The sequence below is a fragment of the Drosophila subobscura genome, chromosome U, assembly GCF_008121235.1.
Source record: "Drosophila subobscura isolate 14011-0131.10 chromosome U, UCBerk_Dsub_1.0, whole genome shotgun sequence".
Classification (NCBI taxonomy): Eukaryota; Metazoa; Arthropoda; class Insecta; order Diptera; family Drosophilidae; genus Drosophila; species Drosophila subobscura.
In genome coordinates this window covers 19,268,174-19,296,004 of record NC_048534.1, presented here as the reverse complement: position 1 = coordinate 19,296,004, position 27,831 = coordinate 19,268,174, and the positions used below count along the sequence as shown (strand labels likewise).

Here is a 27,831-nt window from a genome sequence, read left to right as displayed (position 1 = left end):
CTGCCACTAACTGAACATCTCTCTCTCCCCATCCCTCAGTGAATCTGCGCCACTCGATCTCTCGTTTCGTCGCTCGCCCATTTCCCTCTTGCAGCATCGCCAGCGGCACATACGCTCCGCTGCTGCTGCTGCGGCCGCCGCGCTGCTGGACGTCGAGGAAGTGCTGCTGGGCGCGGGCAAGGAGAACGTGGAGTCTGCCCTCAGTCGAGCTGGCGGCAGTGTGACGCCCGAGCAGATCGTGTGTGCGCCCTCGCTGCCCAGCAGCCCCTCGATGAGTCCCTCGCCCAAGCGACGTGCCAGTCCGCGAAGCTCTGGAGCGGGCAGTGCCTCCTCCATGTCGCCGCCTGGCCTGAATCCACATCTGCTGGACATACGCTCCATGCTGCCAGCGGACTTTGGGCTGTCCGAGTCGCTGCTGGCCAAGACCAATCCGGAGTTGGCGCTCAAGCTGGCGGCAGCCGCGGCGGCAGCTGTTGCGGCGGGTGGGAGTGCCGCGTCCTCGGTGGCTGCAGCGCCCTCCAATGTAGGAAACCAGCAGCAGCAACAGCAGCAGCCGCAGATCTACGTGAAGCAGGGCGTGTCCAAGTGCAAGGAGTGCAACATTGTCTTCTGCAAATACGAGAATTATTTGGCCCACAAGCAGCACTACTGCTCGGCGCGCAACCAAGAGCCAAGCGGCGATGGCGGCGACTCCAAGTCCGCCGTTTCGCCCTCGAATGCCGCAGCGGGCAACAATGTTGGCGCCTCCTCGGTGGAGACCACGCCCGTGGCCTATCAGCAACTCATTTGCGCCGCCTGCGGCATCAAGTACACCTCGCTGGACAATCTGCGCGCACATCAGAACTACTACTGCCCCAAGGGTGGTGCCACGGCGGCCACAGCGCTCTCGGAGGCCACCAAGGAGAAGTGCGGCAAGTGCAAGACGCTGCACGAGCACGGACATCCCTGCCCGGCGCCACCTGCGGCCACGCCGCTGACAGCGCCCGCCAGCCTGCAGTCGGGCGTCTCCTCGGGCCTCAACAGCGTCAACAAGTGTCCCGTGTGCGGCGTGGTGAGTCCCACAGCGGCACTGGCACGCAAGCACATGGAGATGCATGGCACGGTGAAGGCGTTCCGCTGCAGCATTTGCCAGTACAAGGGGAACACGCTGCGCGGCATGCGCACCCACATCAGGACGCACTTCGACAAGAAGACGAGCGACGTCAACGAGGAGCACTACATGACGTGCATCTTCGAGGAGGATAACTCGGGCCATGCCGCTGCTGTGTCGCAGGAGCTGCCAGCAGCGGCAGTCGTGACCGTGCCGCAGCAGGAGCCACCCATGGAGCATCCGCCGCAGCTGTTTAACTGCGATTATTGCAATTATGCCTCGACCTACAAGGGCAATGTGGTGGGTTGAGCTTGGAGACTTCTCCTCGATGAATTTTCACTTATCTTTGGACTTTTCTCTCTTACAGCTGCGTCACATGAAGCTGCTGCATCCGCATGTGGCCATCAATTCTCCCTCAATATCCCCCGAGACACGTGAACAGGAGACGCCGCTGCTGCCCAGCGTCACGCCGAATGCGCACGAAGCATCCAATGGCGAGGCCATCAGGTAAGACTTTGGTGCAGTAAAACTTAACCCAGAATGTGGCCTCATCTTCGTTCTCCTCCCTTGCAGCTTCCACATCAAATCAGAGCCTGGACTGGACATTCCACCGACGCTGCACGAGAACAACAACTCTCCCATTGGCACACCCTTGCCGCACATCAAGGCCGAGCCGCTGGACATTGACGGCATGTCGCCCACCCCGCTGGCGCTGCCACTGCCGCCGCCTGTGGCCTCACCGCTGGCAGCCGCTGCCGCCGAGGCCATGAAGAAGTACTGCTCCGTGTGCGACATATCCTTCAACTATGTGAAGACCTTTTTGGCCCACAAGCAGTTCTACTGCAAGAGCAAGCCAGCAAGGCCCGAGGTGAACGACAGTCCCAGCCCCAATGCCAATCACCTGGCGGGAGTGGGAGTGGGTGTCGGCATGGGCATGGTGAGTGGCCAGCCGCTGCAATCGCCCAGCGAACTGATGCTGATGCAAAAGAACAAGGAGAACCTGCAGGAGGCGGCCATTTGAGAGAGCCAGCAGCGGCAGATGTGGGAGGCGCAGCGCAAGCAGCTGGAATGGTATTACAAGTGCTTCTAGGCAGCATTCAAACCGAAAAACCGAATCGAAATCGAATCCTCTAACTCTACAATGTATAATCCATAAACGTAAACCCGTAAAACCCCGCAAAACCGACAGCATCGATGACAGTATTCCTGGCGAATCTCACTGTCGCTGCAGAACGCTCCACTTCCACGTCAGAACTGACTCCGATCGTTAGAAATAGTTATAAATAAAACATACAACATAAATATACACACAAATACATACACAGATATATATATATATAAATGAATATATAGACATTTAGGTACATAAACATACGCATACCCCACACCCCATAGCATTACCCATTAAGTGGGTAAATCATGACATATAATGCATGCCAAAGCTTACCACTTAGAGAGAAACTATATAAACAAATATTGAGTGCAAGAAACTACAAGTTTTCGCTAGAGAACCGATGATGATGATGACGATGGTGCGAGGAATGAGCATAATCCTATATAGATTCAATATTCTATTGTATGTAAATGCTATGTAGAAGCGAGCAATTCAAACTGTGTAATTTAACTGAAGAATACATTATTTATTAAGTGTGTGCGACAATAAAAGTAATTAATTTATTCAAAATAAGACAACTTTTCTACAAATTTTCAGATTGCAAAGATTGCTGCAAAGTATCGTACCCTTCTTTCATTACTTAACGATGTTTGGCAAATATTTGTAATAAGCATTTCATTAGCGGTCTTTTTGTGATCACAGGAAGCAAAAGCACGTCCAAATCGCACAAGAAATGGTGAAACTATGACATAAACAAGCAACACCCTACATTTGCGGGCACGCTGCTCTCAGCGCTGTTGGCGATTGCTACAAAAATGTGTGGCATACTTTTAGGGTGGCACAACAGCTTTCTGTCCATTTATGTGCGCCTGGTACCTAGCCCGTTCAATTTCTCGTTTTCGCGCACTTGAAGGCGGATTTGGTTTGCTGTAATTTCGTGGGCTATATCTCGACTATTTATGGACCGATTTGCGCGTGGGTTGTCATTGCTTCATCGGGAGAATCCTGTCAACCGTTTGGCAACATAAAAAAGGCAACTCCATTTTTCACAATTTTTGAAAAAATATCATGACATAACCATCGTTAAATTTGCCAAAAAACAACATATCTTTCGCAATCGACATTTTGATGGCGATAAACAGTCTGGGTTCGCACGATACTGGAAAAGTTAGTCTTTGGCTGAACGGATCCCGATTTCCGGAGATTTAGCGTCTCAAACTTTTGCTCATCATTAAAATACTGGTTTCAGTATGTATTTATGTACATATGTGTATGCACATACTTTGTCCAGGTGCAGCGCACATTGTGCATTTACAGTTATGAACATGCTTGAGAACGCTGGGGACCGACATTGTTCATTTCTGAATTTGGCATCCTGCAATTTTCTCTATTTCGATGCCCACAAATAGCCAGGATTGTGTGTTGATCGAATTCGACAAAGGCCGATCAAAGCCAACAAAAAGCCGCAACGATCTCAAAGCAAGAGCTTTAACTCCATACATATGCACTTACGAACACATGCATGTAAACTCAAACATTCATACAAACATATGTAAATATATCACTGCCACGTAGCAACTACGTCATGATTCATCAGGCTTGTTGTGTACATGGGGAACACGCTTCCAATAAACGCATTGAAGCTTATACAAATATACGAGAAATCAAGAAACATATGGCACATGTACTTGTGTGTACGCACGGAAAGAAATTTTAATAAAATTATAATCCCAGTGCAAATCCGAGATATTGAACCGTGAGTTCACATACATACATAAGTAATTGTTTATTTAGATAGACTTAGTAGAAGTAAAAAGATATTAGAGCATTCCCGAAAATGCTGCCATTCTAGATGTTTTTGTTTTGTGTGTTGTGTGTTTGTTGGTGATCGGTTTTTTTTTTTGTGTTATTTGTTATGTCTACATAGGTGTGGATTGAAAAGCGGATTTACTCGGTTGCGGCCATGGCACGGGCCTGTGCGCGCACGCGTTTCTCGTACTCCAGGCGATTCTGGCAGTAAATGGTGTATGCCTCGGCCTGTGCCGGATCCTTGATGTTCGGCTCATTAAGCAGATCTTGGATGCCCAACAGAATTTGCTTAATGGTGATGGCCGGACGCCAGTCCTTCTCCTCGTCCAGCAGCGACAGGCAGACAGTGCCCGACGGGTACACATTTGGGTGGAAGAGCGGGGGCTCGAATTTGCATTTCGGCGGAGAGGTCGGATAGTCATCCTTGAAAATCATGCGGAGTTTGTAGAGGCCACCCTCCCATGGGGTGGACTTCTTGCCGGGAATGGCGCACTCCCAAATCATCAGGTTGAGGGTGCCATCGGGATTCTTGGCGGGACGTGCAACAAATCCGTACGGATGGTCCTTCCGCCAGGCCTTGCGCTCCTCGCCCAATCTTGTTATGGCAATGCCAGACATCTTGTATTCAGCTCGTCGTTGCTGCAATTTGTTGTTGGAAAATTAACTGTGTCTTGTCCCTCCTCTTCTTTATCACTATGCTGTACACGCTGCTACGCGTCTGCAAAACGAAAACCACCGAAAAAGGGTTACAAATGTCTGCTCACGCGGCCCTAAACCAGTTCCCTTTTATGCTTACCTAGTTGCCTCTTTGTTCGTCAGTTGACGATCGGGATATTGCCAAAACGTGTGGCTTTTTTCCGGCAAACTATTTTTCTTTGCAAATTTCTAGCGCAATTTTTTTTCTCCGACGCTCGGATCCAGTGTGACCGTCGGACCTTCGCAAATATACCGAAATATACCGTAAATATACCAAGGACAAATCTGCATTAACTCACTAGCCCCGCACTATTTAAAGTTAAAATTTTTAAGCTGTTGAACACCTTGACGTTAGCCGCTGAAAATAATAATGTTTTAAATTTCTCGCTGTCTGTTCTTCCTCTTTATTTACAAAACAAAAAAGGCCGCTATATAATTTCTTTAAAGTTTCACAATATTCCAGAGTGATCTGAAATCTTCCGCTTGTCGGCAATGTGCTAACGTTATATATTGTTGTTCGATTTTGATATTCGCTTTATCATTACGGTGAGAAGCCCAACTCCAAGCATACTATTTTTCCGACTTGTGAACATATTGTTATCTTTTTTTACCCAGTGTGGCAGCCCCTTGCCAGATGTGTACATTTCAGTGTTAGTAAGTGCAGGTTTGGCGATAATTTTGAAAACCAACTAATCTTATTTATTAAATCATATTTACTTTGGACATATTTGAACAAAATAACAAGACGAAGATGTATTCATTGGGTCACAAAAATTTGAATATATATTTCAAGTGTTCATTCTTATTTGTTCGTGTTCCTTTACAAAAGGTACATAAATAAATAAATTCTAGATTAACGTTTGATTCTGGTAGAAAAAGTTTGAAAAAAGGTAAGTTAAATTCTCTACATATTTCGTAAACCTAAACGAACTTAATAAGGTGGTTGTGCCTTGCGAAGGAACATTACTAAATCAATATTTATAGCAAAATCGTCTTTTATAGAAATGTCGCAGGAAGTACGGATCGGATCAGAGAAGTGGAAGCTATAACAAAATATTACACGGCTTGCCAAATTGAAGAAGACATTTAGTTTGATGGAACGGTTTGTGGTTGTCGTGCTGCTTTTGGTGGCATTTACTTTGCCTTCTTAGATTCCTTCTTTTTGCTGCTGCTGCTGCCGCTACTGCTGCCCTCCTCCTTGTCCTTCTTCTCCTTCTTTTCGGGCTTCTCCTCGGGATGATCTTCATAGCTGTACAAACGATATGCCATTAGTGAGGATCAATCAATTGGTTTCTACTGTCCTGAACTTACGCAAAGAGCACCTTCAGCTCGCCTCGGATGAGAGCCACCAGCAGGGGTGTGCCCATGCAGGCGGGCACCAGATAGAGCAACGCCGGTTGGGCGTGCTTGAAGACATGCATCACAAAGATCGTGGCCATTAGACCCAGGAAATATGCCGCCAGTGTGGAGTAGAAGTAGATACGCGTCTTCCTCTTCTTGCTGTCATCGAAACGCAGGAGCAGGGCAATGAAGATGCCCGGAATGACAATGTCGCCAAGACCCAGCATGGCAAAGTTCGAAGCATTCAGGCCATTGTCGATGAGATCCTGGGGGAAGACTAGCTTGATGGGTGCCTCGAAGCTCTTGGCCACAGTGACCATAACATTGGTGCCAAACACCCAGAAGATGTCGTAGAAGAAGAGACCGCTCAGCAGGATGACGCCAGTCACAAAGTTATTCAAATGGAGCATCTCCACGCCGTTGATGGCGAAGGCGAGGCCGAACAGGTTGTTGGCTATCCAGTGCTTCTTCAGCAGATACCACACGCCAATGACCGATGAGATGACCAGGCACACAATGTCGTGGGTGGAAAACTTATAGTTAATGAGATCCTCCTTGTGCTTGCCCTCGCCCCGCGTAAACAGTATGTGGAAGGGCACCTTTGGCACGGCGGCGGGCATCAGCGAGTTCATCACGGGGCTGAGTAGGTGCGCCAGAGCAATCACGCCCAGCACGAAGAAGTAGCCGGTGAGCAAGAAGTTGATGTGCACCTTCTGGAATATCTTGAAGAACAGATACAGGCCGAAGAGGGCGGCCGAGGCAATCAGTGGGAAGTACATGGCGTCTTTCTTTGTCATCGTGTCGGCTTTCTCCCCCGTAGACTGCGTCGAATCGAAATGGAAGCGAAACCAAACAAAACCAGTGAGCTGAATGCATAATTAGGGCAACAGATGACCCACCTTTTTCAGCTTGTGCAGCTTCACGGAACGTATAGAGCCGAAAATAATGGGCAACATGGCCATAATCACCAAGCTGCCGTACGCCACCGCAATGCCTTCGGGGCTGGACGGTTTCTTCTCACTGGGCGCCGTTTCATTTTTCACATTCACATTCTCAAAGATGCCTTTGATGGTTTCCTTCACAGTGTCAATCACTTCGTCCGCCATGGTATCTAATTTTTATTTATTCGAACGGGGTTGAAATTGACACGCAGCCAGTGTACACGTCAATATTAGGGACGTGTGACCGCGGAATTATCGATAAAGTATACCGTCAGACCCTCAAAAATATACCAAAATATACCTTCTCATTTTAAAAGTATACCGCAAATATACCGTAATCTTAAATCATATTCCTCGATTTTGATGTTTTATTTGATATAACTATCTTGCAAAGTCTTTTGGCTTCAAATTGGCTTATTATAAATACTCTTTTTATTGGATTGTACACCTCATGATCTTATATTTTACAAAGTAGTATGTTGTGCAAGTGGGGAAACAAGCTATCGGTATTTTTGTGCGATAAGCTCAACTGATAGTCGTTGATTACGAAAACAATAATAATACAGCCGAATTTCATTACTTTTTCAACATAACAATCATACTGGAATTAAGTTTGCCACATGGCAGCTAATAAAACCGTCAATATGCCATTTAGGCAAAAGCAGAATCGCATAAACATAACTGTTTTATGGTGTGGCAGCGTTCTATGTTTATTTTATCTGCTGCAAAAGTGAATGAACGAGAAGGGACGTGTGAGACGCTTCTTACACATCACAACTTTTATACCCGGCACTTAGTACTTTATCTGCAACTTATCGGTTATTTGTCAAATTTTACATTTTTTCTTCATCTGTCATCTACATCAACAACACTACTCACGCCAACACGCTCCTTTAGCTCGCCACCCTCCCCTAGAAACACACACTGCAGAGTCAGGGCAGAGTCGTGGCAGAGGCAGCGGCAGAGACGTGTCAGGGGCAGAGGCCAATAAACTGAAGTATCTTTTGGGGGCTGCTTTTGTTCTCAAAAGTATAGCATACTTTCAGGCTGAAAAGTTCCCAATTACAAAATAGCGTAGGACAGCCATATCCTGCAGTCCTTGTGGTCCTTGATTGACTCAAGCGATACAGGAGACTCGTACCTTCGCCAGGAGGCATGCCATGTCCTGATCCGACAGGAAACAGCCGAGTTATAGCGTTGAAGGGGATTATATAGAAAAACAATATTCAAATGGCATTATCCTTAATGTCCTAGCACCCGAAGTGATCCGGGACATTTTCCCGATCCCGAGGAGGCGTGACATGTCCTTTTTCGACAGGAAACAGCTGAGCTATAGCCTTGTAGAGATTAAAAAGAAAAAACAACGTGAAAATGGAAATGTCCTTGCACCCGAACTGGTCGCAAAGGATCCAGGACATTGTGCCGATCACGAGGGGGCGTGGCACATCCTGGACGGACTACAAATAAAGGAGAAAACAACAAAACAAATCTCTCCTGTTAATTTTGTCAAATTTTGACAGTCACCTCTTTGCACAGTGGCGCCCACGCGATGAAGACGGTCATTTCTGGAACTAAAATAACGTAGTTCGAGAATTGGCCGATCTGTGTTGGGACGCCACTGTGAACTTTTGAAATTGCTTCACTGAAATGGCCGAAAACTGGAAAATTTTCAGACCAAGTACCAGGCGAACAGAAGTCAGTAGAAGGTAACTGGTTTCCATGTTTTTTCACTGTGTCAAAAGCTGGATGCTATTAAACCGCAATTAATTTTAGTTAATTGGCGACTGAAAAATGAATTGCCGCCTTCTGGGCACGCAGCTCATCGACATTGCCGTAGACCTCCTTGAACTTCACAGCTATGCCTGCGCCCATGGCCAAGTCAGCGCCCACGCAATGGGCCAGCGAGTGCGAGACTTTGTCTACAGTATGTAAATGTATGTAAATTATTAAGAGAGACATGTTTATAGTGATAACATTGAAAAATTTGAAAAATAGCGCGCATAGATCACCAGTAATCATTGTGGCTATAATAATGATCCAATCGGATCCCAATTTGGTGATCTGATAGATGGAATGGCGTTTTTAGTTTTCTGTTATCTTCAAAATTTCAGATTTGGGAGGTTTTCGCCCTTTTGCGGGGGCGGAAGGGGGCGGGGCTCATTTTTGAAATACACTGGTTTCAGTGTGAGCATACAGCAGTCTGGTGCCAAAATTTGGTGGCTCTAGCTCTTATAGTCTCTGAGAACTAGCCGACAAACAAGACGGACAGACGGACGGACGGACGGACGGACAGACGGACAGACGGACAGACAGACATGGCTCAATCGACTCGGCTATTGATGCTGATCAAGAATATATATACTTTATGGGGTCGGAAACGTTTCCTTCTCTGCGTTACATACAACCGTTATCCGCACAAATACAATATACCCTATTTACTCTTCGAGTACCGGGTATAAAAACTGCAGCTCTCACGCCAAAACCACTCAATCAGGCAGCAGATTATGTACAATGCCCACATACTCGTAGTTTGCGAGGCTGCTATCGCTTATCCGCTCTCTGCCTGCTCCCTGCTTAGCCTCGGTTTGTATTTGGGCGCATTCCGACTTATCAGAGCAACGGCCATGTGAGCAAAACTCTGAGAGCTCTGAGCTCAGTTCCAATTCAGACTCGGAGGCGAATGCATTAAATACTTCAAAAACTTCTAACTGGGAACAACAATGACGACGTCCCCAAAGATAAAAACTCTGATTTCCGGTCGTGGGCTGCTGGAAATATTTGTGTTGCTGCTGCTGCTTGCCGTTTCCGTGCCAGGCGCCACTTGTAAGTGTCACGAAAGTTTATTTTCATACAAACAGCTAACTCCCAAATTCCTGTAGCAGCAGATGCGACTGCCGCTAACGCCAGCAGTAGCAGCAGCAGCGATGGCAATGCCAATGTCAACGCCCTGGATCGTCTGCACGCGGGTCTGTTCCTCAACTACGACAAACATTTGCAGCCGCTGGACAAGGGCGAACCCGCGACTGTCAGCATGGCGCTGTCCATTAACTTTATTGATATTGACGAGATGAATGGCAAGATGACGACACACTGCTGGCTGAATATTGTAGGTTTTCCTTGCATCTACCCATTGCCAGTTTCATCTCTGATTTCCCTTTTTGCAGCGCTGGATGGACGAGCGTCGCACGTGGCAGCCGCAGGAGTACGAGAACATTACGGCCATCCACTTGCATGCCAGCGAGATCTGGACACCACAGATTAAGCTCTTCAATGCGGCTGGCGAGGATGAGAGCTACATGGTGGACACTCAGGCGATACTCACCCACGAGGGACAGTTCCTGTGGGTGCCACCTGCCGTGTACACGGCCTACTGCAACCTAAACATGATCAACTGGCCGTACGACGAGCAGACGTGCAAGCTAAAGATTGGCTCCTGGGGCGTCAGCCACATCAATGCGGATTACGACAAGTCGGACAAGGGCCTGGACTACGATGCTGCAATGCAGTCTACGGAGTGGCAGATCATCAAAGGATCAACGCAATTCGTGCCGCAGGACTACTACAGCTATCTGGAGTACACGCTGACGGTTCAACGACGCTCCAACATGTACACGGCCATCATTTACACGCCAGCCTCCTGCTTTGTCATACTCGCGCTGTCCGCCTTCTGGCTGCCACCGCACATGGGCGGCGAGAAGATCATGATCAATGGATTGCTCATGATTGTGGTGGCCTCGTTTCTCATGTACTTTGCACAGCTGCTGCCGGTGCTGGCCAACAAGACGCCGCTTGTGGGTGAGTTTCTGTGTGTAGTTTCCATGTGCAGTAAGCCTGAGATTGCTCTCCCTCTTCTTAGTCGTCTTTTATAGCGCCACTCTGCTGCTGCTGAGTATCTCCACCATTGTGGAGGTGGCTGTGCTCTACCTGTCCACGGCCAAGCACAAGCGACGCGTGCCAGACTGCCTCAAGAAGCTGCTGCATGGCAAACTTGGCTCCTGGCTGCTGCTCTCGCACTTTAGCTCCGAGGCCGAACAGCAGAAGGACAAGAGCAAGGAGATGGATGAGCAATTGTATGACAATGCCGATTATGATCCTTCCGAAACGCTGGACATTAACCCCACGGAGGTGCCCACATCCCGGGCCATACAATTCGAATGGTCGCTGCTGGCCACGGCCGTGGATCGTGTCACATTTTTGGCCTTTAGCCTGACCTTCCTCATACTGGCCATTGTGTGTCGTGTGTAGGAGGATGTGTAACCCCCCACCTGTATGTAATTGTATCTCTTTATATCTATGTATCTATATCTATGTATTTTTGTGTATTTACTATATGTATGTATCCTCTGTGCGCTTAGTGAACTTAGAATTATATAATGATGAGACCTCTTAATGGGTTCTTTGCTGCCAGAAGCGAGTGGATAACAGATGAAGTAACAAATTGGCTTCTCCTCTCTCTTTCTTATTGCTCTGCGACGCTCCGTTGCTATCACAATTCCTCAATTAACCGATTAAGTATCTGGAATTATGCGGAAATTACTCGTGTCGTACCTTTTTACGGTCCAGTCCGGTCCGCTACCGAACTGCTTGGGCTGCTGCTCTCTCGCTCTCTCCCTTACAGCAGTCTGCGCAGTGGGTGGTCCTTGCGCATCTTCCCTACCACCCCCCTGCCCTGTGGGTCGACCGTTTACAACCCCACAAAAATAAATTGGGGTTGCTGCCGTCACCATCTTCAGTTAAATGCATTTGTGGTGGGGTTGCTCTGGTCATAGGTCGTCCCCGTGCCCCCTGTTCTGGCTGCCTGTTCAGCCGCTGTCCCGCCGTGGAATGGTGCAGAAAACGTCCCCGTTGTCGCTGAGGCTGCTGGTCCATTGCTGGGCGAGGGCTGTGACGACACCGTCGAGGGTGAGGGGAAGCCCAAACTGGAGCTAGTTGAGGCGGGCGATGTGTGATGGTGCAGAAAGTGCGGCTGTCCGGGATGCACATGTCCGTGGCTGTGTGGATGCGAATGATGATGATGGGCATGCTGCGCTGGGTGATGATGATGCAGCGGTGGGTGACGGCTGAGGGGCATGCCACCGCCGGGATGATGATTGTAGGAACCTAGCATATTGGCAGCCGGATCGCCGCCCTGCGCTTGGGCCTGGCAGGCGGCCATCAGGCCATGAAAGTCGAACTTGTAGGCGTAACGCTTGCCGTGCACTTTGGTCATGATGTTCTTGTCGTAGTAGTACCTGTGGGTAGGGGGAGATAGGAGTTATGTAGAGGGTTTGCCTGATTGTTGTACTGGGAACTCACCTCAGGGCACGACTCAGCTTATCGTAGTTCATATTCGGCTTGGCCTTGCGTTCGCCCCAACGTTTGGCCACCTCGTCCGGGTCAATGAGCCGGAATTCGCCCGATTGGCCCTCCCAGCTGATGCAGGCAACATTCGACGAATCAGCGAGCAGCTCCAGCAGAAATTGCCACAATTGTATCTGCCCGCCAGAGCCCTGAGCGACCAATCGGTGCGAGGCAGCGTTCAGCAGTTGATACGGATCTGAAAGAGAGACGAAGACACGCGAATCAGCCAGCAGATACACAACAGTAGAGAGAGAGAGAGAGAGCAGAGATTCGCGAGAGAAATCCCCAGCCAGCCAAACAAGATTTTCTGGTCATTGAATGTGTCTCTGTGTCTCTGTCGTTGGGGACGTGGCAAGAGTGCCAAACAACGGAATGAAATTGTATTCAAATGAAATGCCATAAGCCCTGTCGCGGATTCACAGAAACTCATTCCACCAGGGGTAGGGTAGGGCATAAATCCTGGACTCGGGGACTATGGGGATATTCCCATGCCCATAACCATTGCTGGTCTATGCGGGGAAATCCCTTCAAAGTGGCCCGCTACAAAAGTCACGAAAGTGCCATAACCAACAGATGACAGGATGACTCACAGACAACCCACAGACACGGCAAAGCAAAGGCAAAAGCAAAGGCAAAGCAGCGCAAAGCAGTCCAAGAGCAAGCAGTGCCCGCGCATAGACAACAGCAACAACAACAGCCAGCCATCCAACCATTCATAATTATCTTTCTAGGCGGACAGCAGCACCACAGAGGCACCGCTCACCGGAAATGCCTCAGCGATCAAGTGGTTGCCGCCGCAGACGCCGCCATTGAGCAGAGGAATCTCTCATTCATTTCGCACAGCGGAAATTCCAATGAATTTTTGGCAACATTTTTCTCACCATTAAACATGATCGAGCCGTGTGTGTGTTCGAGATGGTGTTGATGGTGATGATGGTAGTGGTGCACCGCCGCCGCTGCCGCATGATGCGAATGATGCGCCGCCGTCGGCGCTGGTTGCATGCGAAGACCAAAGCGACGGTTGAAATCCTCCGAGAGGCGCCACATGACGCCCACATCCACGCTGACGCTCATGGTGACTCTTTCGCTTGCTTGTGGGTATTCGCGGATTCACATTAACTTTTCGGACTTTTAAGAATTTTTGCCACAAGAAATGTTTTTTCTGGTAAATCCACACAAAAAAGGTTTTTCCGCGTCTGCACCCAAAATTGGGGAATTTATTTATTTTATTTTTTATCAGCGTTCGTCTTCGGGCGAACTGTTTGGGGCAAACGCCTTTGGGCAACTGAAATGCTGACTGTCTGGAGTTCTTATCACTTGACTGATGCTGCCAGGGCATGGCATGCCGTGTGGCATCTTCGTCGAGGCAGCAGCTACTGCTACTCGCATTTCGACTGCCTTTCACCTGCGCAGCTGGTGGTAAATGCTGCTTCGGCATTCGCTGGCAGAGAAAAAGTCACAAAGTCGCAGAGGCCACGTGCAGCCACTCAACCCCTCAGCCACCCAGCAACACCCCACAGGGCAAACACACAATACAATGGGAGCAGAGTGGGGGCAGGATAGCAAAGCGATTGATGCCCTTCCAGAGCGAATTCTTATATTGGAGAGCTTGCAGTTATTCGATTTTGATGGAATTTGAATGAGCTCTGAATAAGCGTATGGCACCATAGTTGTGGTATTTGGAACGATGTTTTCTCTGGCAGTGATCTGGGATATAATTATACCTGTGGCACATCAAGTAAAGGCTTTAGTTAGCCGCTCTCCATGGTTCCAAATTTAAGTCATAAAATCTTGCGAAAACAAACAGACAGTTACAAAAATATCATTAGTTCTTGCCTTCACGCAAAAGTCATAATGTCCTGTGGCCAAAAAGTGTATAAAAGCGAGGGGCTATGGCAAATCATTCTGGCAAGGACTCAGACATTGCAACTGTAATCTGCGCCACGGCGACGCTAAATCCCCGTTTGGCATAAAAAACAAATCAATTAAATCGACGCCGCCTTCTCTTTCGCTCTACCTCTATGTCTCTCGCTGGCTCTTGTGGATCAGCAGCATATGCCAGACCCAAATCAGGCGGAGGCTTTTCCACTGCCACAGGAAGGATGCGAACGAATGAATATTTTCCTGTGTGCCCCAAAGGCAGACTGCGGCTGACCACCCGCAGTGCTGTTGTCAGTGAGTCTCCCCTGCCGCTGCCACTGCCCCTGCCCCATGCCCCTGAGCCACATTGCGACTTTCATGAGTGACATGACTTGGTGACTTTTTGTGTGTCGCTGCCGTGGGATTATTTTGATTTTATTATTAGATGCCACATCCTGCGAGAAATTATCATATTTACATCGTTTATTATTAAGTTCATCACTTGACGCGACCGCCTGCTAAGCCTCCAACCATCCACACTCCTCCCCCTACCACTGCTGCTCCTTGAACAGTTAATAACTGGAAAAGTGTTGCATACTTTGCTGCGGCTGTCGCGCGGGGATTTTCGCAGCGATTTACGTTTATGAAGTTCCCAAAGAAAAGTTGGAGAGCGCAAAAGCCAGCAGCAGCGGCAGCTTCAGGTAATTAAACGGTTGTTCATTATGCCAGCACTTCCCCTCTGCCAGCCTTTTTCGGTGGCAACTTTTGCCTCTTTATCAGAGCCATAAGAGCTGGTCGGAGGGGCGGAGAAAAACAATCAATGAGGCACATAAGTAACGTGTCTATCAGCGAGTTGGCATCTTAATCAGTTGCCATTTAGCAGCAGAGGTCAAAAAGGATTCAATTGATGCCTTGACCACAAAGGATTCTCATTCAAGCACACACATGGAGCAGCCCTCACAATAGCACCACTGGGAATAGGACGTGAACCCAATTACCAAGCAGCTCGCTCGGCACTCGCTCAATCTCTGGACACCTCAGATTTATGTGCTCCCAGATTAGATATAGTTACTCACTTGGCTCGCTCTCGTTGAGCATGGGACTCGTCTCGCGGCCCGTGGCATGGTACAGGCTGAGCGCAAAATGTTTGGCCAGCAGCGTGCCACCACGCCGAGAGCCCGCACAGACCCAAAAGTCAGCGCGACTCAGATCGCACAGCTCCTGCCCGTTCTTGGGAAAGCGTCCAATGTCCGGCTCCGGATCGATCTTGAACTTGCGCGTCAGCCACTTCACCCAGCTGGCAATGTCCTCGGTGGACCAGGCATGCGGATCCACGGGCACTTCGACGGGTGTGCATGAGTCACTCGATTCGATGGAGGCTTTTCTGCTTTCACTGCGAATGGGTGAGGGTTGAGGTAGAGGTAGAGGCGGGGATGTGTGAGGTTCAGGCAGGGGCACAGCCAGAGGTGGCAGTCGATGGCTGCTTTTTGTGCTGCTGCTGCTGCTACTGGAGGATGTATACGAATCGGAGTCCGTTGTGGCATCCGAGTCCGAGGAGGTGTTGGTATCGCTTGTCGAACTGCTGCTGTGGCGCCGGCGCCGACGTCGTCTCTGCGGATAGCTTCCTCCTGCTCCTCCTGCATTCTCCACCTGCAGCGTCGCCTTCTCCGTCGACGACTCTTCCAGTTTCGATTCGGTTGCAGCTCCGATGCTCTTCTGTGGGACATCCTGGTGCATGGCATAAAGGCTGAGCCCAATCACTGGCCTCGCAACGTGTCTGGTCTGTCTGAGGCTTTGGCTGTGGCTCTGCACAAGGGCCATTAATGGTTTAGGACCACAATTCTCAGCTGTGCACTTTGCATTCGAGCGACATTATGGGTCAAGAGGAGGATTCCTGGAACTGAACTGCACACACACTCGCGGGTATTTATTGTTGCTCCAACCGGTTGGCAAGCGAAACGGATTTAGGATTGTAGTCCGTAATGGGTCGGTCGGTGAATCACCGGTACGAGTATTTCACCTGCTGCCCAACGCACGGAATCACCTTTCCACGTGCCGCTGAATGCCGCGCGGAAATCTTTTAGCCTGGCGCAGCGTATTTTTCCGTTTGGAAAATTTTAATAACCGTTATTGCAACTATCGAGCTGGATACGATGATCTTTGAACCGCACGGAGCGAATGCGATCGATCGAGTTTGTTCCACAAAGGCGACCGCACCGATTGGGGTATGACGAGTGAATGATCGGACCAACTGGCCGGTGATAAAGCCATGACGAAGTCGAGCCAGCCATCAAAAAGCTTTTATCCGCTTGCTCTCTCACCCATTCATGCTCTGGCCAAGATCCCAGTGAGCAATTGGCAGCGTTTGTCGCAAGCACGAGGAACGTTTACAGGTTTGCGCACTAAATTCGCCATGAGGTGGGCGAAGCTTTTGCCGCTGCGCTCTCTCTCTCTCGCCTTATCTGGCGCTCGCGTCGGCTTGTCGGCAAATAACAACCTTAAGCATGACGTCGTGAAAAGATCGGTGGGCCAGCGCCGGGGGTGGATGAGTCATACGGCCGGGCGAGTAAGCAAACGAATGTCGGTGGTCGATGGAGTTCCCCAGGGTAATGGGATTCGCAGCGGGCAGAGAGGGGGGTAAGGTCGTCTGAAAATTCATTCATTCATTCATCGTTTGTAGATCGCTTGCTCTCTCTTTCTGTGTGTGTCTCTCGCGCTCTCTCTCTCTGTGTGTTTGTCGCGTCATTTTTCTGGGAAAACTGGCATGAGTCGTGCCGCGCCGCTGCCTACTGCTCTCTCTCGCTGCTCATAATTTGGCTTCGATGTTTGCCCCTCTTTGGCCATCGATGGCTGCTGGGAGCGACAGGTCGTTCATTCATGTGAACCGGGGATTAGGCGACAAACCCGCTTCGACCCCCCTTCATTTTCTGGAGCAAAGAACACCGACGCTGCTGGTGGACAATTGCCCTATTATTCGGATTATTTGAATTCCGTTCGAGATTCCGGGAATCGCTTCTGATTTCATAGCAGAGGACGACGCTTTTGGCGTAAGTGATTCATGCCAAATCCAATTGCTCCTCTCACTCACTCACTCTTGGCGCTCGGGCCGACCTATCTCTGTGGCGCCAGCGATACAAACAATCATATAGTATCGCTGTTGATATTTCTTACCCTGTTAATGCGAGTGTTTCAAGGGGTATATCTAGGGGGAAAGCTGTAAAAGAGTACATGAACTTTTAGAGAGAATTAGCGGGACATCAATGAGGTTCATTTCACCACCTGGTTATGGAAGAATTTTAGAGCCTTAATTAACCTTATTTCTACTGAACATAATCTTAACTAAGAACTCTTGAACCAAATTCCAGAGGTAGTTCCATACATCTTGAATATCTGACATTAAATCAAAAATCATACCTCAGCACTTACTCATGTCTACTCACCAAATAATTGCCTGAAATGAAATCGAAATTGATTCAGATTGCTTCCAATAACTTAATCTTATCGTACAATGCTCTTTAACCAAATTTCAGTATACTTAAACCACATCTCAGATAGCTCTCAAGTGCCCTATAGTCCATCGATGACTCAGACCTTATAAGCACTTCCAATTTTTAATCAATTTCACTGAAGATATTCTCAAATTGGGAAAGGTAATGTTCGCAGAAAACGTTTTCGTTAGTCACACTTTTAATGATAAGAATCTTTGGTGCCTTGGTACACTCTTAAAGATAGGAAACTTTGGTTCTTTGGTATTTTGATTGTAGCTATTGAGTGTGTCGCGATTTCATAACGATTGAATAATACTTTCATTATAATTGGCAGCAACTGAAAGGAATTCTCTTTCACTTACATTTCCCCGCATCGTAGGTATTTCCAGCTTTTTAGTTTATTTTCTGTAGCAGGTATTCCCCTAGTCGCCTCGTTCCGCGAGTGTTTTGTTTATATTTACTTTATAGTGACGCTTTTGAAGCCTACGTTTGTGTGTGGTGTAGAGCTTTTACTACGTAAACTCGGCCCGCGTTTAGTTCATTCATAAAAACATCTAATGGGCCGCGGCATGGGAACTGAAGGGAGATGTGACGCTGCCGCTGTTGCAGTTGCTGTGAGCAATATTGCGAAAGCGTTTGGATTGCTCATTGTTTCCCCATTCATTTACACGTAGTTTCGCTGGAGGCGACCCTTGGACGGATTTAGTTGCGGGGGCGGTTGCGATTCCTAATGCAGTTCCTCTCTTATCTCCTCATCATCAGCGTCATCATCGTCGTCACTGGTTGTGGTCGTTGTTGTCGTCATGCTGGTGGCTGTGGTGGCTGTCGTCACTTGACGACCCGAGTTCCAGATCAAATTAAAGTCCAAATCGCATTCCTTAGCCACCTTCTGGACGAGTGCGCGATCCAGCAGACCCGAGGCGCTCCACGAGTTGTCCTTTACAGCCAGCTCTTTGAGAGCGCGTCCCGCCTCCGGATATTGCTTGGCATAGACGAGAGCACGCACCAGCATGGCTAGGATGTGCGAGTGACGAATGGGCGGCAGCTCAGGCTTGACTGTAAGAGGAGGAATTATTAATAGAAAGTCTGGAAAGTTAGTCCCAAAGCATAACCCACTCAACATGCTGCGACAGGCGCCAATGACCGACTGATTGTCGCCATCCCGAAGCGCTTGCTGAATCTCCAGGATCTGCTTGACATCCGACACCGTGCGCTGCAGATTGTTATACGCGTGCTGCGCGTGGCTCAGTTTCTCCAGGCACTTGGAGGCCTCCTGCATGGCAGTCAGTGCCTTGCCATAATCCTGATACTCCTCAATCTCCATCGAGGCGCAAATGGCATAGAAATTGGCCAGCGAATCGAAGGCCTGCCCCTTGGTGTAGAAGCTGACAATGTGCTTGAGGATGGAGGCATCGCCCTGCCAGTCCAGGGCCTGCAGATAGTTGGCTGCCATAATGTAAACCTCTCGCTGGCGGGACATGTTCGCAAAGAAGACAATCTTGTCGGTGTTGCCCGACTTCAGGAGACTCTTCATGGCACGCATCTTGTCCCCTGCTTGGGTGAATTTCTTTGTGGCGCTGTGGTAGTCGCCCTGCTGCTGGAGCAGCTCTCCCAGTTGCACGAGGATGGAGGTGCGTGTGGCCTCCTCAAAGTCACCCTTGTCGGGGGTGAGCATTTCGGCCAGTTCCTCCGTCACGGGCACACCCTTCTCCGTGCAGATGCCAACAGCTCGCTCCAGGTGATTCGTTTTGGCCAGCAGATGCACCGCCTTCTGGTGCTGCTCGATGCTGCAGAAGAAATCCGCACAGCGATTGATCAACTCTGTATCCGAGTCCGGACTGAGCTCCGTGGCAATGATCTCCAGGATTTCCGGCTGCTGCGACTCGAAGGCCATTTCCAGCGCCTTGTGCAGCATGCCCGCTCGATGGTAGAGCTCAACGGCATGCTTGAAGTTGCCGCACTCCTCAAAGTAAGCGGCGGCAATGGCCTTATCCCGCTGCCGCGAGGAGCTGGCCACAGTCCAGAGTTCCTCCTGAAAGTCGTTCTCCTTGCAGATGCGAATGGCGTTGCTGAAGGTCTGGGCGCGCGTGAAGAACATAATGGCCTCCTGGAACTTGCCCACGTTCTCGTAGTGCCGCGCCAGATGATAGCAGGCAGCACGATCACCCGACTGCCTGGCTATAGCATCCGCCTTGGAGATCTTGCCCAAATAGCAGAGGATTTTCACCTGGAAATATATCAGAGATATCAGAAGGGAGTTCGTTAGGAATTGGAATGTGTTAGGCTGCACCTGTGAGAACCAATCCTCTGCCTTGTGATAGACAGCCAAAGCGGCGTCCATGTCCCCAGAGCTCTCAATGTACTGGCCCCACCAACGCAACAGCTTCGGATCGCTGGTGGTCTGAATGTAGCGCTTCATGGCGCCAGGATTCTCAATCAGCAGTTGGGTTATATTCTGCGAGGGGTTCTGCGTCTTCTCAAAGTACTCCAAGGCGCCCTTGATGTCGCCTTGCTCGCGTAGTGCCTGCGCCTTCTGGTAGTAAGTGTGCTTAAGGTGAATCCGATCCTCCGTTTCGGCCATTTGCAGCGCCTCATCCAGCCGTCCAGTGGCCTGCAAAAGTTTGTTGAGCAAATCGAAACGCTTGCAGCGTCTGTACAGATCCTTTGCCTCCTCGATCATGCCCAGTTCGATGGCCAGCACCGCCACCTTGGCTTCCGTCTCGAGATCATCATCCTCCATGGCCTGGCGCAGGGCGCGTACGGAACGTGCCTGCTCCAGGTGGCCCATGCACACTTTGGCCACATCCAGGCGGTTCGTGTGGACACACATCTTGGCCAGATTTGTCCAAATTACTTTCGACTGGATGGAGCGAATGCTGCGGTAGGCCAGATCCATGTTTCCCTCCGCTACGTGTAGGCTGAAGTTGAGGACCAGCTTCCTGGTGGCCGCATCGCACTGCCGCAGATCGGCAAAGTCCTGTAGCGGCTGCTCCTCCACCACATTGATCTTCAAGCGAACGACGCTGGGCACGCAGAGATTCAGCAGCTGGCAGCCAGTGGCCATTGGCTGCGACTCGAGCAGATTGAGACCCGATGAACCCTGACTCTGATCCGAGTAGAACATCAGCATAATCTTCGACTGGACAAAGTGCATGGGCGGCTGATGGGAGTTGGAGTTCTTTGCCGTTGGCTGTGGCTTTTGCATCATCGATTTCACCTCCATGGCCAGCAGTCGCGGCTCCTCAGTGTCCCAGAACAGTCTCACCGGCAGGCTGGTCTCCTCCTGCAGATCGTACTCGAAGAGATTGTTGCGCTCAAAGTCCCAGCAGAAGAGCGCAGAGCGTGGCATAAAGCTGCTGTTGGCTATGACCATGGCCAGGTGGCTGCCCTGGCTGTTGCACTTCACCAGAATGAACTCCCCAAAGTCATCGAAGATGTCGTGGCCCGACTTGCTGGGAAACAGCAGCTTCGGATCGTGTCGCGACACGTCGTACGCTTTGACATAACCATTCATGGTGAAGATGGACAAGTAGCAGCCACTCAGGTCCATGCCAATGATCTTTCCTTCAATGTCGCTGGACTGGATGCGATGCAGCACCACTCCACCCACGGAGTAGACCATAATGTCGCTGCTGGACAGGCAGAAGATGCTCTGGTTCTGGAGGCACAACAGCAGACACTCGGCGGCAAAAGTTTGCAGCAGCTTCACGTTCAGCGATGGCGGTGGGGCCGTGGAGGCGGGTTCTTCTCCTGCGTCTACAGCCACTGCCTCCAGCACCTCGTCGAACTCATCAAGGCTCTTGTCCACCTTCTGTAGGCTGTATGAGGAGATACTCCTTCCGTTGCTCATCACCAAACTCAGCTCGTTCAAGGCCAACGCTGTCACTGCAAACTCAGACTGAACACTCGTCTGCCGGCCGCTGCAGTGCGTTAGCTGCACCGACTTGGCCGAACGCTGCACCGCCCACAGCTCGCGGGTGTGGAACGCCAGCAGCGGCTGCTCCTTCAGCATGTAAACATTCGACAGACAATTGACCAGCATGCAGGGCTTTGACAGCTCATTGAAACCCCACTCGCATGTCCTGACAGCGCCACGCACCGAAGAGATGTTCGTCAGCTGCCAGACATCCTCGGGCGCGGTCACCAGGCGACTGCCACTGCGTTTCCAGGTGTACAGATTGCCCAGGGAGGTGCCTGCGCACAAAGTCTGATAGGTGGCGCTGTACGCCAGGCAAGTGAAGATCTCGCCGCTGCTCAGCTGGCCGTACTTTATGGGCTTCCGCGGCAATATGCTGCTGCTATCGGTGCTGTCCTGGCTGTAGAAATTGTTGGACGAGGAGGTGTTGGTGTTTGTGACGTTGGCCAGGCTTGAGACTGTCGAGTTCAAATGGCTAGAGCTGGGCAAATCCATTCTTAGGAGATAATTGTCGCTGCGCTCAATGTCCCAAATACGCACAAAGAGATCGCCTGCAAAGGGAAATAGGATATTAATAAGGGAAGTCCAAAATATTTGTAATCTTTCCACCTGTGATAATGGCTAGACTATTGCCCGACCAGGCTATGCCACCCTGCCTGCCGCCGCCACGTCCGCTCATCTTTACGCGATCCAATTCCGTCAGAATGCCCGTGGACTCCACCAAGAACAAAACCACAGTCAAGTCCTCCATCAGGCAAATGACTGCATCTCTAAAACATCAAAAAGATTAACTTAAGGACACATTTTCTTTGCATTTTGCTTACTTTTTGGGATGCCAGAGCATCTGTACTATAGGCGGCAGGGATCCGCACTTCATCACCTCAACGCAGGCGCCACCCTGGTTGATGTAGTAGACCACGCCTCCCTGTGTGCACGCATAGAAGCAATGATTATCCCGCACTCCGGAGTGGGTCAATCCACGTGCAGCGGTGCGTGGCCGCCAGTTGGTGAGCGTGTCCAAGGCGTTCTCATCGCCAGCCACCGCCGCTTTGGCCAGATTTGCCATCTCCTCACGCACCTCGCTCTCGACGGTGCGTCGGAAGCAGACCAAGAGCAGCACCTCCCGCAGATCGTGCGAGAACATGGTGAGAAACTGATACTGTCCATCGCAGCGCCAGCCGGTTACCAGACCCATGGCATCCGCCGTGACCATGCGGCCACCTTGCTCACTGAATTGCAGCAACACAATGGCCGCCTTGTGGGGCGCATTGACGCTGGCAAACTCCCGATGACCGGCAAACCAAACGTGTATGTCGCCGTGCTCCCAGCCACTGGCCAGCAGCGCCTTCTCCGGGTGCCAGCACAAGGCGGTGGCCTGCGAGGTAGCATGCACTGGATAGGTGACATCTCTTTGCGGCTCACCCTGCAAAGAAGTCTCAAATCAGAGTATGAATAATTAAAGCGGATAACAACTTACGGTGTCCGCAAATATGGTAACGGAACCTCCTCGATCTGGGCTGAAGGAGGCCACAGCAAAGAGCGGCTCATTCGGGTGCCAACTGCTAATGGTACTCACTGCATCCGAGTCCAGAAACTCAATTTTAGTGTCAAAGTACAGCGTCATCTCGGAATTTTTCTCTCAAATGCGGCACGCAAAACCACAACAAAACGAAAAGTTGCGCCGCTGGCAACGGTTGCCATGGTTGCATTTGAGTATTCCAAGCTAACGGTTATTTGCCAGCCCTGGAAAGGACAGAGCTGCTGGCACGGAAAAGTACCAACAAAACAAATAGAGACGGGCAAGATAACTGGATTTATTTATTTAGTTGCACATCGATGGAATTTGTTTGCTAATGGTAAGCCCCTTCTATGCATGTGACTATTCAGCGTAAGTTATATTAAAGAGAAGGGAAGGCGGTGATTAGCTTGTATACTTGCATTCCAGTCGCGGGCAAAGAGAGAGTATATTAGCGGGGCCTTATCTGCTCTCACACTTCTACCTTTTGTGACGAGGTTATATTTAATGGAAGGTAGGGCTGTGCAGTGGGCACGAAAAGCTGCTGCAATTGCATGCCAGACCCAAAGAGCAAAAAAGCGAGAAAATAAACGGGCCTTACCTGCTTTTTAATGTTCGCTACTGACACCACAAGCAAATGCACACACCATTGCAATTGCGTACATACAGTTACCCAGAAAACCAAATAACGAGAGCTTTTGGCTAGAGTGTCGCAATAAGCTCGCCAAAGAACTTTTCAGCAATAAAATATGCGCGGAAGAGAAAATGGAGAAACAAAACATTTGGAAATGAAAAATTGATTCGTATATGTACCTAATTAACACTACATAACATAAAATAATTTCATCATTTAAGTTTTAAAAGTCTCTGAAAGGCGAGCGTTTTGTAGTTTGCAATATTTTGGTTTGCTGGGTAACAAGTAATGGCAGCTCTAAATAGTTTCATCACGTACATACGCACGCACATCATCCATACATAGATATGCACATACAAGTGTGCAAATGAAATCACCGGCAAACAACTCCAAGCGCTTTTCGTGCCGCTACTGCGTATCATTCGAATTTCGTAAACTCTTTGGATATGGCCGATAATCAAGAAGCAGTCGCTGGGAAGATTCTTAAAATCGCTGGAGCCGTCATACTGCCCAATCTGGGTGGCATTGTTAATGGCCAGCTAACCCGGAGGAATCTCAAGAATTGGTATGCAAACCTGAACTTTCCGTCGTTTAAACCACCCAACTGGGTGTTTGCCCCAATGTGGACATCGCTGTACGCTGGCATGGGCTATGGCTCCTACCTGGTGTGGCGCGATGGCGGCGGATTTGGTGGCGAGGAGGCGCGCCTGCCTCTAATTGCCTATGGCACACAGTTGGCCCTGAACTGGGCCTGGACGCCGATCTTCTTTGGACAGCACAACATCAAGGGCGTAAGAGTCATCACAATTATCATTTTGAAGTTGTTTTATCGCTAATCCATTTCATGCTTCAGGGGCTCATTGATATCATCGCTCTGACGACCACTGCCAGCGCGTGTGGCATACTCTTCTACCGTGTCAACAAAGTCGCTGGATTGCTCTTTGTCCCGTATGTGGCCTGGCTGGGCTTCGCCACGGCTCTGAACTACGCCATGTTGAAGCTCAATCCACAGAAGGAGGCGGCGGTGGAGGAGAAACCCTCGACCTCAAGTCATGCAAAGCCGAACTAGGTCGTGGGTTCCTTGCTTGTTGTTTGTGATTGTAATTGTTTTTATTGAAAATGTATTTGCACAAAAATAAATGAAATTGTTAGTACCAGGGATGCATTAGCTGTTGTTCTTGGTATATCGATAACTGATAACTGTTCTAATCGTGTCTGAAAAATGCGCGGTAAATTCGAAATGCAAGGGAGCCGATTGAAAAAAAGCGAAAATGATGTACTAATTGGAGCCACCAGGTGCGGGGGCAGCTGCAGCTGGTGCGGGCGGGGTACCAGCCTTCGGGGTGGCAGCTTTCTGAGATGCGGCTGCCTTTGGCGACGGTGCAGCCTTTGCGGAGGGCGCATTGTTGTTTGCTTTCTGCTGCTGGGCTGCGTTCGGTGCTGCCTGCTTGGGAGGCGACGCCTTGTTACCTTTGCCCTGCTGCTGTTGCTGTTGTTGGTTGGGCGGACTGGCAGTTTTCTGTGCAGCTGGCTTTCCGGGGGTCTGTGCTGGTTTGGGCGCCACCGTGGGCTTGGCTGCTGCCTGCTTTTGCTGCTGCTGTTGTTGTTGCTGTTTGTTGGTTGCTGCCTGCTTCTGACCCTGCGCCTGGCCCTGAGATTGCTGGCCTTGAGTCTGTGCCTGCGGCTGGCCAGCCTTGGATGGTTGCTGTTTTGGCTTTTGGGCCGCTTCCTGCTTCTTGCCATTGGCTGCTGCGGCTGCTGCTTGCTGCTTCTGAGGAGGAGTCGCTGCCACCGGCGATGGTGGGGCCGTAGCTGCGACAGGCGACGGTGGCGTGACTGTGGAGGCCGGCGATGGAGGAGTAACAGCTGCTGCGGATGCTGGAGCTGAAGAGGGGGTTGATGGTGGTGTAGCTGGAACCATAGGCGAGGGCGCCTCTGGTGTTGGAGGAGCCACGGCAGGAGCTGCTGCAGGAACAGCTGCAGGAACAGCCACAGGAGCCGGTGCAGGTGCAGCTATAGGAGCTGGTGGAGCGGCAGCTGCAGGAATTGGTGCAGGTTCAGCCACTGCAGCTTGTGGTGCAGCAGCTGGGGCCTTCGGCTCAGCGGGTGGTGTCACTTGCTTGGCTGGCGGCGGTGTCTTTTGCTTTGGCGAGGCTGCCTTTGGTGCATCCTTTGGTGGCTCTGGTTTCTTCTCTACTGCCACTACGGGTTGTGCAGCGGCGGTAGCTGCTGGTGCAGCTGCCAGTGGCTCGGCAGCCTTGGCCTTGACCACATCCGTGGCAGACTTGGCTTCTGCGGGTGGCGTCACTTGTTTTGCTGGCGGCGGCGTCTTTTGCTTCTGTGGCTGTGCTGCCTGCTTGGGCAGCTTCTCTGTTGCGCCCTTTGGTGGACTGGCTTGCTTTTGTTTTTGCTCGGGTGCGCTCTTTGGTGCAGTTTCTGGTGTCTTGGGTGCGCTCTTCTGAGGACTGGGCTGCTTGGCCTCTGGTTTCTTTTCGATCTCCAGAGTTGCGACAGGCGCAGCAGCTACAATTGGCTCCACTTTAACTGGCACTGGCACGGGCACTGCCTGCTGCAAGGGAGCGGTTGCAGGCTCGATCTTTTGTGGCTCTTTCTTCTCTTCTATCTTTGGAGCGGCGACTGCTTCGACTGCTGACGACGTTTGCTTTGGTGGCTCGGCGGCCACAATCTGTGCCAAAGTTTGACCAGAGGTTGGGGACTGTGCCTTGCCCCATGCCCCTGTAGGAGCCGTTGATGGTGGTGCTGCGGCTGCCGGCTTGGCTTCGACTTTCTGCTCTGTTGGCTTGGGCGGCTCCACCTTTTGCTCTGTTATCTTTGGCTGCTCAACCTTTGGTTCCTGCTGCTTTGGCTGCTCAATCTTTGCTTCCTTCTGCTTGGGCTGCTCTACCTTTTGCTCCTTCTGCTTGGGCTGTTCAATCTTCTGTTCGATTGGCTTTGGTTGCTCATTTTTCTGCTCCACTACTGGCTTCGGGGGCTCCTGCTTTGCGGCTGCGACCTCTACAGACTGAGGCTTATCCTTCGGTGGTACAGCGGCTGTCTGTTGCTTAGCCTCCGCTTTGTTCTTGTTGGGTTTCTCCTTGTTGGCCTGTGGCTCATTCTTCTTTGCATCCTTTTCCTCTGGCTGCACTTGTGCCTGTGCCTGCGGCTGTGCTTGAGCCTGTCCCTTGCCTGCTGCCTTCTTGTTGTCTTGCTTTTCCTTGGGCTTGGCCGCCTCCGCTGGTTTCTGTTGTTTCTGTTCCTGTTGCTTCTTGCGATCCTCCTTCTTCGGCTGCTGCTGCTTGCCCTCCTGCTTGTCCTTTGGTTTGTTCTCCTGTGCTGGCTTCTTGCCCTGCTGCTGCTGCTGTTGCTCCTGCTTGCTGGCCTCTAGCTTGGCCACCTCATCAAAGTCTTCCACCAGCAAGGGCACATCATCTTCATCTTCAGCGGTGTTCGGTTTGCCTTCACCTGTGGCTGCTGCCTCTGGCTTGGCATTATTCGACATGGCATTGGCATACATGCGCAGTTGGACGACCGTCTCCTGGCCGAGCTGTGGCAGAATATCTGGCAGCATTTCGACAACCTTCTTGGTCTCGCCATGGCCGGTGACGGCGAACGTGTTGGCCGAGAGTGAGGCCTGGGCCTTGGGATTATTGAAGTGAATCACGGTCAGATCGTCCTTGATGATGTTGACCTCCTCGATACCGGGTATGGTGCTCACCGAGAGCTTCTTCAGCGAGCTCTGCAGCTTCTTGTCATCGGTTGCGGCCGTCTGGTGCATGACCTTCTTCTTGCGCCTCGGTGTGCCCTTGCCACCGATGCGCACCTGGGACTGCAGGCGCTTCAACTTCTCCACATTCATGGCGATAAATAAACTAAACGGAAAGGGTTAGAAATCCGTAAATATATTACATAAAATGGCGCAGAACGTACCTCGTTTAGGACCACAGATACAGCGACAATGTGCAACTCCACGGGGCAAAATCACGAATGCAGGCAGCAGCCAGGCAACAGTCAGAAGATCCACGACGAAGCAGCAGCAGCAGCCAGCGGCAGCGCTGCTTTTATTAATATCGCGCCACAAGATTCGCA

The 27,831-nt window shown here is 50.5% G+C and overlaps 8 protein-coding genes across 14 annotated transcripts in view; 3 read left to right on the top strand and 5 right to left on the bottom strand.

Moving 5' to 3' along the window:
• Window positions 1-2,783, top strand: part of LOC117901953 (zinc finger protein ush) — an 87,664-nt gene extending 84,881 nt beyond the window's left edge. For all 4 annotated transcript variants that reach the window (XM_034812928.1, XM_034812927.1, XM_034812929.1 and 1 more), the window contains exons 6-8: window positions 40-1,390; window positions 1,458-1,597; window positions 1,664-2,783. In XM_034812928.1, coding sequence (XP_034668819.1) covers window positions 40-1,390; window positions 1,458-1,597; window positions 1,664-2,111 — 1,939 coding nt within the window. In that variant the 3' untranslated portion in view covers window positions 2,112-2,783. The remainder of the gene's footprint in view (window positions 1-39; window positions 1,391-1,457; window positions 1,598-1,663) is intronic.
• LOC117901957 (neuronal acetylcholine receptor subunit alpha-2) lies at window positions 1,194-11,381 on the top strand. 3 transcript variants are annotated; one of them, XM_034812937.1, is made up of 4 exons: window positions 1,194-1,291; window positions 9,899-10,097; window positions 10,156-10,786; window positions 10,848-11,381. In XM_034812937.1, the coding sequence occupies exons 1-4, from the start codon at window positions 1,254-1,256 to the stop codon at window positions 11,234-11,236; spliced, it is 1,257 nt and encodes a 418-aa protein (XP_034668828.1). In that variant the 5' UTR covers window positions 1,194-1,253; the 3' UTR covers window positions 11,237-11,381. The 3 variants fall into 3 exon arrangements, with proteins under 3 accessions (XP_034668828.1, XP_034668827.1, XP_034668825.1); XM_034812936.1 differs by lacking the exon at window positions 1,194-1,291 and adding an exon at window positions 9,550-9,814 and having other exon boundaries at window positions 9,874-10,097; XM_034812934.1 differs by lacking the exon at window positions 1,194-1,291 and adding an exon at window positions 9,555-9,814 and having other exon boundaries at window positions 9,871-10,097.
• LOC117901961 (SUMO-conjugating enzyme UBC9-B) lies at window positions 4,058-4,969 on the bottom strand. The gene is made up of 2 exons (XM_034812941.1): window positions 4,810-4,969; window positions 4,058-4,731 (listed from the first exon to the last, which is right to left on the bottom strand). Exon 2 carries the CDS (start codon window positions 4,629-4,631, stop codon window positions 4,152-4,154), a length of 480 nt encoding a protein of 159 aa, XP_034668832.1. The 5' UTR covers window positions 4,632-4,731; window positions 4,810-4,969; the 3' UTR covers window positions 4,058-4,151.
• Window positions 5,466-27,831, bottom strand: LOC117901955 (pollen-specific leucine-rich repeat extensin-like protein 1). The gene is made up of 3 exons (XM_034812931.1): window positions 27,673-27,831; window positions 25,496-27,614; window positions 5,466-5,824 (listed from the first exon to the last, which is right to left on the bottom strand). Exons 2-3 carry the CDS (start codon window positions 27,599-27,601, stop codon window positions 5,753-5,755), a joined length of 2,178 nt encoding a protein of 725 aa, XP_034668822.1. The 5' UTR covers window positions 27,602-27,614; window positions 27,673-27,831; the 3' UTR covers window positions 5,466-5,752.
• LOC117901958 (minor histocompatibility antigen H13) lies at window positions 5,569-7,208 on the bottom strand. The gene is made up of 3 exons (XM_034812938.1): window positions 6,950-7,208; window positions 6,021-6,871; window positions 5,569-5,958 (listed from the first exon to the last, which is right to left on the bottom strand). The coding sequence occupies exons 1-3, from the start codon at window positions 7,154-7,156 to the stop codon at window positions 5,844-5,846; spliced, it is 1,173 nt and encodes a 390-aa protein (XP_034668829.1). The 5' UTR covers window positions 7,157-7,208; the 3' UTR covers window positions 5,569-5,843.
• Window positions 11,518-16,396, bottom strand: LOC117901956 (DNA-binding protein D-ETS-6). 2 transcript variants are annotated; one of them, XM_034812932.1, is made up of 3 exons: window positions 15,268-16,396; window positions 12,287-12,527; window positions 11,518-12,222 (listed from the first exon to the last, which is right to left on the bottom strand). In XM_034812932.1, the coding sequence occupies exons 1-3, from the start codon at window positions 16,010-16,012 to the stop codon at window positions 11,721-11,723; spliced, it is 1,488 nt and encodes a 495-aa protein (XP_034668823.1). In that variant the 5' UTR covers window positions 16,013-16,396; the 3' UTR covers window positions 11,518-11,720. The 2 variants fall into 2 exon arrangements, with proteins under 2 accessions (XP_034668823.1, XP_034668824.1); XM_034812933.1 differs by lacking the exon at window positions 15,268-16,396 and adding an exon at window positions 13,213-13,444.
• LOC117901952 (intraflagellar transport protein 140 homolog) lies at window positions 17,848-23,511 on the bottom strand. The gene is made up of 6 exons (XM_034812926.1): window positions 23,073-23,511; window positions 22,420-23,018; window positions 22,205-22,365; window positions 19,970-22,146; window positions 18,796-19,906; window positions 17,848-18,735 (listed from the first exon to the last, which is right to left on the bottom strand). The coding sequence occupies exons 1-6, from the start codon at window positions 23,217-23,219 to the stop codon at window positions 18,407-18,409; spliced, it is 4,524 nt and encodes a 1,507-aa protein (XP_034668817.1). The 5' UTR covers window positions 23,220-23,511; the 3' UTR covers window positions 17,848-18,406.
• On the top strand, window positions 24,116-24,899 carry LOC117901960 (translocator protein). Its single transcript, XM_034812940.1, has 2 exons — window positions 24,116-24,536; window positions 24,599-24,899. The coding sequence occupies exons 1-2, from the start codon at window positions 24,192-24,194 to the stop codon at window positions 24,812-24,814; spliced, it is 561 nt and encodes a 186-aa protein (XP_034668831.1). The 5' UTR covers window positions 24,116-24,191; the 3' UTR covers window positions 24,815-24,899.

Coding starts and splice junctions, on each gene's coding strand:
- LOC117901956 (XM_034812932.1), bottom strand. CDS start 16,012: ATGGCCCTTGTGCAGAGCCACAGCCAAAGCCTCAGACAGACCAGACAC. Junction 12,528..15,267: donor GCTCAACGAGAGCGAGCCAA/GTGAGTAACTAT, acceptor TCTCTCTTTCAG/ATCCGTATCAACTGCTGAAC. Junction 12,223..12,286: donor AAGCTGAGTCGTGCCCTGAG/GTGAGTTCCCAG, acceptor CCCTACCCACAG/GTACTACTACGACAAGAACA.
- LOC117901952 (XM_034812926.1), bottom strand. CDS start 23,219: ATGACGCTGTACTTTGACACTAAAATTGAGTTTCTGGACTCGGATGCA. Junction 22,366..22,419: donor ATGCTCTGGCATCCCAAAAA/GTAAGCAAAATG, acceptor TTGATGTTTTAG/AGATGCAGTCATTTGCCTGA. Junction 22,147..22,204: donor TAGTCTAGCCATTATCACAG/GTGGAAAGATTA, acceptor TTCCCTTTGCAG/GCGATCTCTTTGTGCGTATT.
- LOC117901957 (XM_034812934.1), top strand. CDS start 9,712: ATGACGACGTCCCCAAAGATAAAAACTCTGATTTCCGGTCGTGGGCTG. Junction 9,815..9,870: donor TTCCGTGCCAGGCGCCACTT/GTAAGTGTCACG, acceptor AAATTCCTGTAG/CAGCAGATGCGACTGCCGCT. Junction 10,787..10,847: donor CAACAAGACGCCGCTTGTGG/GTGAGTTTCTGT, acceptor CCCTCTTCTTAG/TCGTCTTTTATAGCGCCACT.
- LOC117901958 (XM_034812938.1), bottom strand. CDS start 7,156: ATGGCGGACGAAGTGATTGACACTGTGAAGGAAACCATCAAAGGCATC. Junction 6,872..6,949: donor AGCTGCACAAGCTGAAAAAG/GTGGGTCATCTG, acceptor GATTCGACGCAG/TCTACGGGGGAGAAAGCCGA. Junction 5,959..6,020: donor GAGCTGAAGGTGCTCTTTGC/GTAAGTTCAGGA, acceptor TCGTTTGTACAG/CTATGAAGATCATCCCGAGG.
- LOC117901960 (XM_034812940.1), top strand. CDS start 24,192: ATGGCCGATAATCAAGAAGCAGTCGCTGGGAAGATTCTTAAAATCGCT. Junction 24,537..24,598: donor GACAGCACAACATCAAGGGC/GTAAGAGTCATC, acceptor TTCATGCTTCAG/GGGCTCATTGATATCATCGC.
- LOC117901955 (XM_034812931.1), bottom strand. CDS start 27,601: ATGAATGTGGAGAAGTTGAAGCGCCTGCAGTCCCAGGTGCGCATCGGT. Junction 5,825..25,495: donor AGCAGCAAGCAGCAGCCGCA/GCAGCCAATGGC, acceptor CAAAAGCAGCAC/GACAACCACAAACCGTTCCA.
- LOC117901961 (XM_034812941.1), bottom strand. CDS start 4,631: ATGTCTGGCATTGCCATAACAAGATTGGGCGAGGAGCGCAAGGCCTGG.